At 43.2% G+C, this 13,258-nt stretch overlaps 1 protein-coding gene across 2 annotated transcripts in view; it reads right to left on the bottom strand.

The window, feature by feature from the left end:
- Nucleotides 1-3,066: 3,066 nt before the first annotated feature.
- Nucleotides 3,067-13,258, bottom strand: part of LOC145447167 (cytoplasmic dynein 1 heavy chain 1-like) — a 58,804-nt gene continuing 48,612 nt past the window's right edge. Inside the window, exons 72-87 of one of the 2 annotated variants that reach the window (XM_080325580.1) lie at nt 12,943-13,051; nt 12,612-12,713; nt 12,380-12,553; nt 11,787-11,915; nt 11,294-11,455; nt 10,526-10,740; nt 9,711-9,929; nt 9,462-9,646; nt 8,434-8,504; nt 7,912-7,938; nt 6,912-7,102; nt 6,365-6,529; nt 6,013-6,121; nt 5,774-5,948; nt 4,412-4,542; nt 3,067-3,342 (exon numbers count right to left, since the gene is read on the bottom strand). In XM_080325580.1, the coding sequence (XP_080181706.1) occupies nt 3,220-3,342; nt 4,412-4,542; nt 5,774-5,948; nt 6,013-6,121; nt 6,365-6,529; nt 6,912-7,102; nt 7,912-7,938; nt 8,434-8,504; nt 9,462-9,646; nt 9,711-9,929; nt 10,526-10,740; nt 11,294-11,455; nt 11,787-11,915; nt 12,380-12,553; nt 12,612-12,713; nt 12,943-13,051 (2,287 nt within the window). In that variant the 3' untranslated portion in view covers nt 3,067-3,219. The remainder of the gene's footprint in view (nt 3,343-4,411; nt 4,543-5,773; nt 5,949-6,012; nt 6,122-6,364; nt 6,530-6,911; nt 7,103-7,911; nt 7,939-8,433; nt 8,505-9,461; nt 9,647-9,710; nt 9,930-10,525; nt 10,741-11,293; nt 11,456-11,786; nt 11,916-12,379; nt 12,554-12,611; nt 12,714-12,942; nt 13,052-13,258) is intronic. The other variant, XM_080325581.1, reaches the window with a different exon arrangement.

A 13,258-nucleotide genomic window follows, 5' to 3' on the forward strand; every position in this document is an offset into this window, starting at 1 on the left:
AAATTTACCGACTCCACAGCCCTGCTGCGAAGCCATTTTTCTCCAGCGCCCCCCATACCGCCCCCCTGAGCCCAGCGCCCCCCATATCGCCCCCTGAGCGTTTCCGCCCCCCTCCAAGATCGCCAGCGCCCCCTGGGGGGCGCTGGGGGCAAGGTTAAGAACCACTGATATAGGTAGTCAGCGAATTATGCTTATTCAACCAATCAATGACATTGATATCGTCTTCTGATGTAAAAAATCGAACGGTCGTACTGGGTCAATCTTGACTTCATATCTTTACTGTATCATTAAAACCAAATCCGTGCGATTAAGGTGCTTGCTACTGCTGCATAACTTATTGTTTGTGGTCTCGGTAGCGAGTATAGAAACCCGCTGTACACTCTGCTCAATATCAATGTAGCAATACTCAGACTCCGAACACATTGTCCGGTCTGGCTAAGACCGTTAAGGCGTAAGCTTATATTCCTTGGTAAGTCCTCGTCGAAATTGTTGGCAAAGCGACGGAATGTACTGATTTTATGCAATTATTATATCCTTTGATTACCGCGGTTGATACATTTAGCGACGTTTAAAACGCCGATATGTACTTCAGCATTGTGGCATTATGTGGGCCGAATCTTCGCTAGGTATCGTGTACAGTACATTAATATGGGGCATAGGCTATCACTTCATTGAAAGAAAGGGTTGGAATTAGCAATATGACGTCACGTGACGTCACGAGGTTCACGTTCGTGTTCACACAGAACCTTTCAAAAAGGTTCGCGTTCACACGAACCTGAACCTTTCAGAGGTTCACACCATCCCTACCTAGCACCTTCTGACCAAAGGAACTTCCTTCCCACGGGTGTCATTTTCCCAGTCCTCAGCTGGGCACCGAGCTCGAAGGCGTTCGACCAGGCGATGGAGCTCATCCTGATGCTCCACGATCAGATGGCCAAGTCCCTGAATCTTTGTGACGGTGGTGCTCAGCTCTGTGGCCATGCGCTCGAGGACGATTAGTTGGATTCACTACTGCAGCGGAGGGATGCACAGGCCGGACTTCTATCGTTTATAACCCCGAGGAGTTTGGCACGGTGTCTAGTCAACCAAGTGGTCATCTTCTTAATTGACAACCAACATGTGTCTACAAACTTGGGGCACATACTTTTCTTTTCTTGGATCAAGTCCAGTTGCCGTTGGAGGTAACCATTCAGTCTCATCATCGTGTAGACGAAGTTATCGTTGTAGCGGTGGCGGTATTTGGCCTGCGTTACAAGGTCCCGCCGGCACCACACTCGCACGATTTCATACCATGCCGCCTCTTCAACCCTTGTCGTGTCGCCTCTGATCCTTCCAGTGAGTGGAAGTACTTATAGCGTTTCGGAGACCCCCTCCCGCTCACACATGCTGTTTTCGTGTGTGTTTGTGAGTTTCCTGGTTGTTTCAACAGTATTTACACTGCTCTGACTCGTGCATTTCACTAAAAAACTTGAAAAAACATCATCCAAAAAAAGCTTATTTTTGGATGTTTTCAAATCTTATTTTTGGAGAATCTCCAAAAATAAAACCCAATATCCAAAAATAAACAGGCCTGGTCATAACCCTCCATGCCATCAAACAATCTGTTGGGGTTGCTAACATCCCGGTTAGATTTTGTGATATGACTATTAGGGGGGCGCGAAATTTTTCACTATCATAAAGGGGGGGGGGCGTGTCTAAAAAAGATTGAGAACCACTGCACTAGACAAAATTTATTTGTAGTGTAGCTTAGCTGCTTGGGTCGAACAAATGATTAAGAAAGACTGCAAGTCCTAGTCCTTGTATACTTGAGTAAGTGCATGTAGACTAGCTAGACATATGCTATTAAACTACTTCCTAAATTTCGTTTCTGACCAATGTTTTTAGTAGTGAGAGTGTGTGTGCTTGTAATCATTAAGTGTGTAATGGGAAAATTAGTAAGTAATTACATCTCCGTATTAGTTGCTGACTCATACACAAGAGCTACACTTTGATTGTTTTATCTACATTTTAATTATACAGGAATGGATAGGCCTATATGTCATGTTTGAATGATTCATACATATTAGAGAGTCCATGTTATAATAACTTATAAAATATAAAAAAAAAGGAAGGATATTTAGAAAGGCATTATTTCATGCTAATTGCATAGTGAATAATTCGAGCTGTGCCACATTGAAACAATTTTGCATGCCATCGTTAATCATGTTTGCATATGTTTAATGGTTATATGATAGGTTACCATATTTTGGAATCGGGAAAGGAGGAAACTTTTTCAAAATTTTCAAACCCAGTAAAATCTTCAGAAAATAGTAAATTTTTCTCACTTCGTGGTCGGTTGACTAAAAAAAAAGTCATCTTTCCGGCTCAGCTCCCGAAATACCCGCCGGGTGCTGATTTACGGTATCTCGCTCCAATTTGACCAAAATTCTCAAAAAAGAGGACAAAATCTCAAAAAGGAGGACATTGTGGCGTCCTCCGAGGACATTTTCAAAAGCCTGAAAAAGGAGGACGTATGGTACCCCTATGATATGATAGTCATTTAAACGTAGGTTTTTCTGTCAACCAACCACAATGTCGTGGAGAATTTACCATTTTTTCCGGATTTTACTCCAGTATTCCAAGTCTGAAAATTTTCCTCCTTTACCGATTCCAAAATATGGTAAGCCTACGTCAATGTGGCATGTAATTTTCGTAGCAGTTACCACACTATTGGGATTTCGTCTATTGGTACTGGTACTTGAAAGTACTGCTGAAAGTAAGGAAAATTAGTATATTATAAATATGAACCATTCGATATCACAAAACAGTTATAAAAAGTGTCATCATCTTGTTAAACCCACTTTCTATAACTCTATCTGGAAACTGAGCAGTCAGCACGATGACTTGGACTCGAGAGTCATAATACCATGACTGGGACTTGACTTGGTGGTGAATTGAAAATGACTCGAGCTATAGAAGTGCGGTTGACTTGCGACTCGGAGCCTTGTGACTTGATTACAACCCTGCGGTATATTCCACACTTGAAAGGCTACCCCGAAAAGGCAGCAAACGTAAAAGTCGACGAAATTTTCATTAATCAGTTTATTCACAACACACACATCTTCAAATCTGTATACACAAGAGCACACCAATACGACCAGGAAACCCGGCAAATTTAATAAACGAATACAATTCGCCAAACTTAACATCATAAATTTTCCCAATAGACAGCAAGCCCAATCAATCGGCGCAAAGCATCGCAACACCCCGTTCATGGAAGCTGAGTTCGTCACCGGCAATGTCGAATCGCAGCGTGAAGAGCAGGTCAGATCTCATCCCGTTACGATACACTGGCAGAGTCACCTGAAAACAGGAAACGGATGATAATTAATTTACCTCACTACATCAGAACGGGATATATCCCAGGTTGAAAATTACTAGTGTCACTTACAGAGGTAGGTAAAGGTCAACATTGAAATCCAGCGAAAAGTTGATTGGAATTTAGACTATAAATCTATTGTCGCTGTTAATATGTAGACAAAAACTAGTGGAAACTGATGCCGAAATGCCTTTGCTTTCAAGTGCAGTTTATTCAAGAACCGTGATTACGTAACCTACGTACACGTAGTGTGAGTAATCCAGGTGCAAAATAAGGCCAATATACCAAATTAATGCTGTAACGATTATAGTTACAAGTCACTGTTTATACAGTTCAAATCTTGTTTGTTGGCAAGCCTGTGCTTTAAACTGTAACTTCATACGTTTCGTAAAATAATGATGTCAGTGAACGTGATTATTGGTCATCCTCACTCACAAACAATGTTATGTCAAGCATTGACAGATACGGCTGAAGGCCGACATTTCAACATTTGGAGCACGAAAGATTTGTTTACTGAAGTCATCGGCGAGCTGTTTTATGGTCAGCACCACACAGGTCTCCGTGTCTGAGGAATATAATTTGAGTGGGCAATATAAGAAAAATCATGCATTGAATACATACACTCGGCTCATACACTCGGCTGATGCAGACCTGCTAGCGAAGCTAGCAAAACATCAAGGCTATTTTACCAAGCCACACAGAGCAGCTTAATATTAACGCATCGATTTAGCAACATGTGTTAACAATGTAATTTGCTGCTTTCAATTTAGAAATAAAACTGGACGCTGCAGAACATAGTCCGTCTCAGCCCGCCGACGTATTTTCAGCTTCCCATTTGGCCCGCTGGGAACGACTATACACGACAACGAATGGATATCGGGGAAACTTGCTAGAAAATGGATATACGTGATATCTGTCACAGGCGCACTAGAATGCTGTCATTTTGAGGTGAATAGGTCATGCCTCATTTGTCTTCACTTTTATTCACGGCACTGCAATGACTTTGCGATGTATGTTGCACAGACTGCAACGCACCATCTCATCTGGTCTTACCCGTTGTCCACTTTCTGATTTCAAAGTATCCGTCTTCTCCCACGACAGCATCGTCAGAGGCAATTTGGTAGCAAGGTCATCGGAAAGCGACAGTCTGTTGTTCGAGCAGCTAGCTCCCTGAAGGATAAGGCCTGCAACAAGAAAATGTATATATTACATCAATGCATGCTTGCGAATAATGATGATGCTATTGGGATTTTGATAGCATGATACCACCATACAAGACATGGGCAATCGCGATTCGTAATCATCATAGATTACATTCGACAAATATCATGTAATCGTAATCCTTCACTCGGCTTCTTACTTTTACAAAAGGCTATAACAAAAACGTAACGGGACGATGAAACACTAGCAAAAGATGGATTTGTGGGCCTCACTTCTTGTTGTTACATTCCTAGTATTAGCTATGCTCATCTGTTTCGTGGAAACGAAACATCTTCTAGTCCGCAGATATTCAATGTGCTAGTATGATAACTTCTAATAAATATATTTCCTTTCACGGAATTGCCATATAAATTAAATCTCTTGTAAATTTCTCAATGTACGGACTGGATGAGCCTACAATCCCTAACGCATTGCACACTTTGTAATCGAGCCTTACTACTGCTATCAGGCATATACATTCGAATAAAGATCCATTGTGTAGTAATCAAATGCTAGCCTACCAATCTGCTCGGATTCAAACTTTGAAGAACAGTTACGGCTTAACAACGTGAAAATGTTTCAAACATTTTTAAAGCAATTAGCTAGGAAGGTGTCGTCTATGAGGTATTGAGGTATGGTACGGGTACCAGTAGAAATTTATTGCTGTGACAATGAAAGAACAGAGAACAGCAGTATATTAGATGGTGCGATTGCAAAAAACACATTTCCGTCAGCTATAATGACAGTCATTTGAACACTATGGCAAGAGCTTCTTGGAGGTACAGAACTGCAATATACAATTGAATAGAATATTCATATCGATCTCATTTTTTGTCGCATGCTTTTTTCTATACTATCTTCTTCTACTTTTCAGTTACTGTGCATGTCTCCTCTTCACATTGCCTAGGCCAAGGTGGGTCTGATTCCATAGACTACTCCAAGTCGCTTAGACACCTTCCTATCTTTTCATTGTATCACATTTTTGTGGTGTATTGAACTGATAAAAATTGCTAATAAATCGATGATGATGAAATGAAACCGAACATTTTCGGTTGACACTCGTCAGGCGTAAGTAATCATCAGCAACTAGTAGAGAATTGGAAAGAACATTGTATATCGACAATCGTACCACAAAATATGACGCCATTGGCATGATATTTCAATAATCAGGGCAGAGAGAACGGTTGAGCTGAATGTACTATTTTGGATACGAGCCTGTGGTAGCAAAGCTGTTCCCGCCGATGGCGACTTCCGTGGTGCCTTGGCTCAGAACCTTGACCGACAGCGAAAGCTCCTCCAACGAGATACTGTTTGCTTGAGCCACGTACTGTCTGGTCGCTGTGATATACGCTTCCGGCACGAACAATCCTCCAAGCCACACACGCAGATTCTAACCGAAACAGGACGAAAATTATCAACACAAGCCGCCCCAATCAAATTGCGCAATAATGTACCTTCAACCCTTGTCCGCTCGAGGCTGTCGACACTTTTTGCAGCTGCTTGATCCTCTCGCTGAAATCTGTGATCCACTGCATCACGGTCCATCCCGTGGGCACTTTGTACCTGGGAAGATTTGGAATTCACTATTAAAGATAGTCGGTAAAAAAATAACTGCTTGATCGGAGTACAAGTTTGACATACTTCCACATATAATAGTTTTCAGTTTTAGGCAAAACTTGGCCTACAATGCTTTCTTGGGGTCCTTTACTGATACTTCTACTTGAACAGAAATTTATGCCGTTACTTCTACATCAGTACCATCAACGACAACATCGACCACATTTGTTCGCCATTCGCGGTACATACTTGTTCCACGATTCCGGCAGAATTCCCTTTTGCAGCTGGCCCAGCAGGGCGCGGTGGTAGTTGGTCTGCTTCTTCTTGCCGTCACAGACTGCGATGACTTCGACCAGGTCAGATTGGACAGACTTGAGCAGCCTGACGCCGAGGTTGACTTCTCTCTCGAAAAATCTGCGGAGAGAAGAGGGTTCGGCTACGATATTTTCAGATTCGAATATCGTGAGCGCATACCATTCCCGGAAATTATTCAATGCCTTCGTCTATTACGTTTACACACAGACACTGTGTAAACTTCAGAACTAATCAGATACATTTACACGGCACAGGATTGACGGTAAGCTTCAACCAAGACATTATATCAATCTCAATTTTGTATCCAAGGCAAAGGAGATCTGCAGGACATATTGGAATTGGTAACTATGGAATTTCGCCATGATCGCCAACACATCACACTCCGCAGTGATCAGGACAACAATGAAATGTGGCTGTCCAATCCCTGGTTATCATATACTATACCAAAACAGTCCAGTTAAGCAGACCTAATCGCTCTGACCTGAACAGAGGATCTTTGATATTGTCCGCCGTCCGGAGCAAGCCTTTCAGCTGCGTCGGTATGACGGATTTCCAATTTCTCGCCGTAGTCAGCAAGAGTTTCATCCAGGCCGGACCTCCATCGTTCTCAGACAAGGTCGACGAGGTTCGTCTACGACGCGATGTTCCGTCGCTAGATTCCGTGAAAGCCACCTGCAAGTCCAACCCGTGGTGAGAGAGAACAGACGCACGGATACATTCGAAAAGAAATCGATTCACACCGGAAAACCGTGACATTTATTTCGCAGAACCAAACGCATAGAATCATCCCTGTATCGACACGACACTTTACGAGTCTTGAATGAATAAGTCAAGAATCTGATGGGCTTTTTTTGATGTGTCCAAGAGCCGAGGTGGCCATTTTGTCGGCCTATAAAACTGAATTATGACACTGCAAAGGTGACATTTTTGAAAATGCATTCAGCTATCTTGATACAGAGGATATTTTGCCCAGTTGTTACGACAATTTCACAGTTAAGTGATGTAAACATATCACAAAACTACTTTCTACTTTGCAAGCAAGCAAAAAAGTAGGAGTGCTTGATTACTTACCCGCTCTGGTCTCAAATACAAATCAAGTTCGACTATGACCAACTCCTCCGATAATAGTTCATTGAAATAAAACCCAGACATGTAACTCAAGTTTCAAATTCAAAAATTCAAAAAGAAGAAGCCCATTTTTTTATGTCAGAGTTGGAAATTTTAGAAGTCATCTCTGAACACTAGGATGCGTCATAACCGACGCTTTACGAAACTCGCATTCCGAAGAAACACGTACACAAACACTCAGAAATTCAACAGTAACAATGAGCACATACAAATACACATGTGTGGCGTTAAGTGGCGAACATACCCAACGAGCAATGTGAGAGCACGCATCACCGCAAAAAAAATTACGAGAAAACATAAACTATCGACACTAAACAGGGCACAACATCTCAAAAAGTGCGACAAAAGATTACCCGGCTCCTTCTCCCCTTTCGCGATCCCTACATAACAAGCAACAGGAACAGATGATGCAACTTATAACGCAATAGGAACAACTTTGACAACAAAATCGGGTGTTACATGAAGGGAATTGCGCCACTTAGTCACGCACGGATGAAACAACAGTGTAGCGGCACAAATTGTTTCAAGATCATTTGTTTTCAGGTGGCAGGTAATGTGCGGCACTTGAAGATATTTGGCTGAAGGCAAAGCGACCAATTGGCATCGCAAAACACCAATACTCGATCATGCCCTCTTCATGTTCTGTAATCCTTTTTTTAATCATTTATGGCAGTTGAGCAAGGAGGCAACAGGCAATTCACTGAGGGGTACAGGAAGCCGTACAGCAAATCAAGTACTATTTTACACACGGTCTACTGCATTTTCGGGACCAAACTTTGCAATTTTTTATAAGCAGCACCCTTCAAGGCCAGCTGATATCTACTAGATCACAAAGGGTTGGGAAACATTACTCGCGATAGAACGAAGTAATTCACCTTCTCGTAAGTCAATTCGTCCTCTTCGTCCAAAAGTTGGGTTCGCAACAGCTTACGGACAATCTCGGTACCTACAATACAGAGCAAGTTACCAAGCATACGAGTACACAGGCTACTGCGATAGTGACTATACTACAATGCCACAGCATAAAATTCATTGATTGTTCACTCTCTGAGTAGGAATAGGTAATAGACAGATGAAAGCAACATATTTCAACTTTGCACGTAAGCCATACTCGTACAACATCATAATAAGAGATACTCGAATACTCGACTCGCATCTAAATACTCTTTATTTGGTCCAGCCCTGGTTACAACTCGAGGTCGACCGATTATCGGCGCCGATATTTGGAACTTTCTCGAATATCGGTATCGGCCAATCTAGGCCGATATCGCGACCGATATTTTATATCTAACTACAATCTACCTTTTCTGAACTGATCTGCAATTCTGTATCATGTTTTGATTTTCGGGTTATCCCAAATTTCAACGAATGTTCACAATTAAGCAATAAGTCTTATCGATTTCAGTTTTCTCGTTTGTTGTTCACCTTTCTGTGGCATGAACAAGTGCCACCTTGCCTAATATATAATATTTTTGGCGAAATAGTTCTCTGCTCCTTCCATATTAATATCGGCCTATGATATCGGTTATCGGCCTTGTGAGCGTCGAAATATCGGTATCGGTATCGGCCTGTAAAAATCAATATCGGTCGACCTCTAGTTACAACACAGATTTCATGGTCCGAGATTGTAATTGTTACCTTTATCACATACTTTGCCATATAAGCGTTATTTATTAATCCCTTCAGTGTGCCAAAGACAAAGTCATGGGAATTGTAGAGTGTTTCTACTGCAGATATCACAATAGAAGAGCATTGCCAATAAGCGTTATGGCAGTACGGAGATATCGGTAGGGAGCTACGATGTGTCTAATCACCGAGACAACTGATGAGCAAAAAAACAGAAGGCTAGAGTGTGAAATTATTTTACGAACTGCAGGCCACAATAACTTAACCAGCAATGCACCTTTCGTGGTCAAGAGCAATTTCTCTGCGTTGTTAGGCAGACCCAACCAGGTCGGTGTCTGGTGCTCTGGCAAACGCTCGCTCCAGTCCACAAACTGCTGCTGTCGGGTCGCTTGTTCCGGCATCAAGATGCCCCGTCCTTCGACACCCGGCCCGGCTTTCACCAATGCGAAATCGTGCTCGAAGCTGTGAATTACGAAAGTGACCCGCTGTCACTCCACACACGAGACCTACGAAGCCTTTACCATACCTCAAAGGCGTGAACAGCCGTTCCAGGAAAGTGTTCAGCAGGCGTTGGTCAAATTCGTTGTCGATTCTGCCGCCATACACAGCTTGCGAAAACAAGGTCCGGAGAGCGGACCAGGGCACACGGTCGGGCGGTAGATTGGACCGGCCCTTCGCAGCCGCGTCGATCCAAGTGTCGATGGTGTCGCACGCGCATCGCAAGTCCGAGTCGTTAAATTCATACCTTTCGAGATGAGACGGTTGGATTATACATCATAATCCAAATCCTGTTACAGGCTTGAGATTAAGAGTCATGATCAAGGGTTGTAATGACTCGAGTCACGATCTTTTGGTGACTCGACTTGACACGAGTCAATTTCTCAAATGCGTAAAATGACTCGACTCGAGTCCTTTTTTGTATGACCTCGACTTCTACTCCAGTCATTGTGTATGACTCGAACCAAGTCATACGACTCGAGACTAGGACGGCTAAGACAGACATTTCATTGTAACTTCGAAGAATAGTGAAGTCACCACATTACTGGTAATTCGTCTATTAGTCCTGATACTTGGAAAATAGAGCCCGATACTGTTAAAATTACTATATCACGAATGTGAGAGATTCAAACGCTTGAGAAGAGGTGAAAAACGCGGATTTAACTAGATTGAACTGATAAGTGAACAGTGATCATAATGACCGGAGCCGGCCCCGGTTAGTCACGAAGTATTTCAACTTTTTCAGAGCATGTTTTGGCTTCAGTTGGGTCAAGTAAGTATCGCCTCCTTGTCTTTACTTACTCAGATTCGACCGCCCCCTGCGGTTTCTAAAGTATGACTTACTTTTTGCTCCAACCGAGAGGCGCGTATCGCAGCCTCTCCTGTACGACGGCGTGGAACCAAGCCAGGAGGAAGTACATCCTGGCCCGTTCGGCCGGGGCTTTCTGGACCCTCTGCGGGTTTGCAACGCGGCTGAAAGTCGACAGCAGGTTGGCGCGGACGCCCGGGGGCGACTCGAAGACCAGCACGCGGCCGGCACGCAGGAGGTTGACCGGGATCTAAAACGGATGAAGATAATATTCCGATGAAAATTACACCACCTACTACAGGGGTTATGTTTTTGGACTAGTTCAAACAGTTTTTTAGACAAAACTAGTCACTTTACGCTTTGGATTTTGAAACGTTGAGAGTATAAGCCTGCATCACTTTTACATGCGTAATCGTTAAAAATCGATTGAAATAGCCATAACAGTGACGGATGATTAGATTTTCGAAGATTGAACTTATCTGTAACGATGCGAAGCTTCGACCCAAGATAGTTTTTGTAAAACTACTAATTGAATACTTTTCACACCATCATTTTGTAATGTCATTTGAAGTAGTTTTGTTGTGGAAATTGCTACTTTTACTTGCAACAGAGTAGAAATTTACGACATCACTTCCACTTGAGTTGCAGAGTTGACTACATCGACCACCTCGATAAAACCTACGTGCTGCTTTTAACAGTGTGCCTGACAGACTCAATGCCGTTACTTGAAACCAATGATCTTAACAGGACAGCAAATGCTCAATATTGGTGATTAATTGACCATGCAGAAATCGAAGGCCCACCTTGGGGTTGATCTCCATCGTCAGGAAGAGCCTGAACTGCGAATTTGGCTGCAGTGAATGCAGTTTCTTCTCCAACTGCACCAGCCATCCGGGCGCAAGATGCACGTTCTTCAGCATCACCCATCTGCCCGATCTCGAAGCAGAGTTGATCGCTTTCTCGGCCTGTGAACGAACAATACGACGGTAGCAAAGGGGGCAACGGAGTAAAACTAAAGCTGGACCGATATCAAAATACATGACCGCCGGAATTCCCCAACGATTTCTACATTTGGTGGTAAGAATACAAGAGCTTCTACCTTTTTGATGTACTGAAAAAGGTCCTACCTGCTTGTTCTACCGCAATGAAGCAATAGAACTTACATTTTGCAGAAGACGTAATATTCGATGGGCAATAGCCAAGTGATGCAAGACAACTTTAATGCCCACAAGATCTTGGTAATTCAAATGATGGCATCGTGGAAAAGGATGATGAGTATATCGGTTAATTTCTTACTTGGGCAAAGCCTTCAGCGGATCCGATGGCTATGGAAGTGATTTGCCGGCCAAGTTGTATCGCGAGGTCGTCCACACGATTGCTGGCGTCGTAACCAGGAACAGAACACAGCAGCAAAGGTTCTTGCGCCTGGGAAAGAAAACAAAGTGTACCGCGACACAGAAATGACCTTTACCAGATGCCGAACAGACATACTGGATTTGGAGACACAAGATTTGATGATTTTGATCCGATTCGAATCTAGCAGTATTTGGATATGGGCTTGAAATTTTTAATAAAATTCTGGATTTGTAATCGAATCTAAATTCCAAGATAGATTCAGACTTGAAAATGTTGAATCTGCACATCACCCACCTATGACTGATAGACTGTTAGTTTTCAGCTTAAATTTGGATTTGAATTAGACAAATTTTTTCTAATCTACAGCATGGGTACCCACAACGGCAGTTACCTTTCAGAATGCAATCATACATCACCAGTATGTACTAGATCAAGTCTAATCAAGCGCAATTGGTCATTGACCAGTTCAAGAGTTTCCGAACTGTCTCCCAATCAAAAAGCCGACACATCACCATCACAAAATTCTCTATCACCTTGACTTCCCCATCGACAATCGAAGCCATGTTCAGCTCCTGCTCTGAATCCGTCATGAAATGATCGCCGAACACCGCGCTGACGTACGCCTCAGACGCCGCTGCTACACGGTCCCCTCTAAGAGCCTGAGTCAGCAGCAAGGCGTAGAGAGCAGTGGCTGCTTTGCTAGGAGCCTGAAATAGCAACGGTGTTGATAATTACAACACAAAGTGAGCCTACGCGTCACATTACCTGTTGGGTTCCCTCGACCATTTTCTTTGCGGCCCACGTGTTGGGCACTTGAGATTCGGGACTCGAGCTTTTCATCCATACCTCCAACTCCTCTGGAGAAGCCTACAAGAAAACCGCATTCGGCACAAATGAAAATTTGACAATCACTGACACAGTTTCAGCGCACATAGGATTATTTTTCTGTTCGGGCTTTTGTAAAAGAACTTCTATCGATATGTCATGATCAAAATCTGAGAGCAAGCTCGAAAACAATTGCTATAGTTTGCCATTACACTGTAAACACGATTGGCATCGAGGCAGCCCGACAAAATCAACCACGCCACAAACCCACCTGAAGTCTCATTCCCAGATTTCTGAACGTCTCCAAGTGAGCCAGCCGTTGTAAACTGTCCTTCTGCTCTTGCGCAAGCCCGGGCACGTTCGCAAACGCTTGAGATGACCTGAAACGCATCAGATAGGTCGGTGAGTCGAGCGGAAAAGTTACCTTTCCAAGGCACAATTGGAACAGTGTGCCGGCAGTGCCCAGTGCCGGCAGTGCCGGCAGTGCCCAGTGCACACCTACACAATTTAACTGCATGGAAACATCAAATCGATTCGAAGAGTGCTTCATCACGACGTCGATTGCAAAAATACATTTGTTATATCTC

The sequence above is a fragment of the Botryllus schlosseri genome, chromosome 9 (genome assembly GCF_051294905.1).
Source record: "Botryllus schlosseri isolate E-star chromosome 9, Bs_hap1, whole genome shotgun sequence".
Classification (NCBI taxonomy): Eukaryota; Metazoa; Chordata; class Ascidiacea; order Stolidobranchia; family Styelidae; genus Botryllus; species Botryllus schlosseri.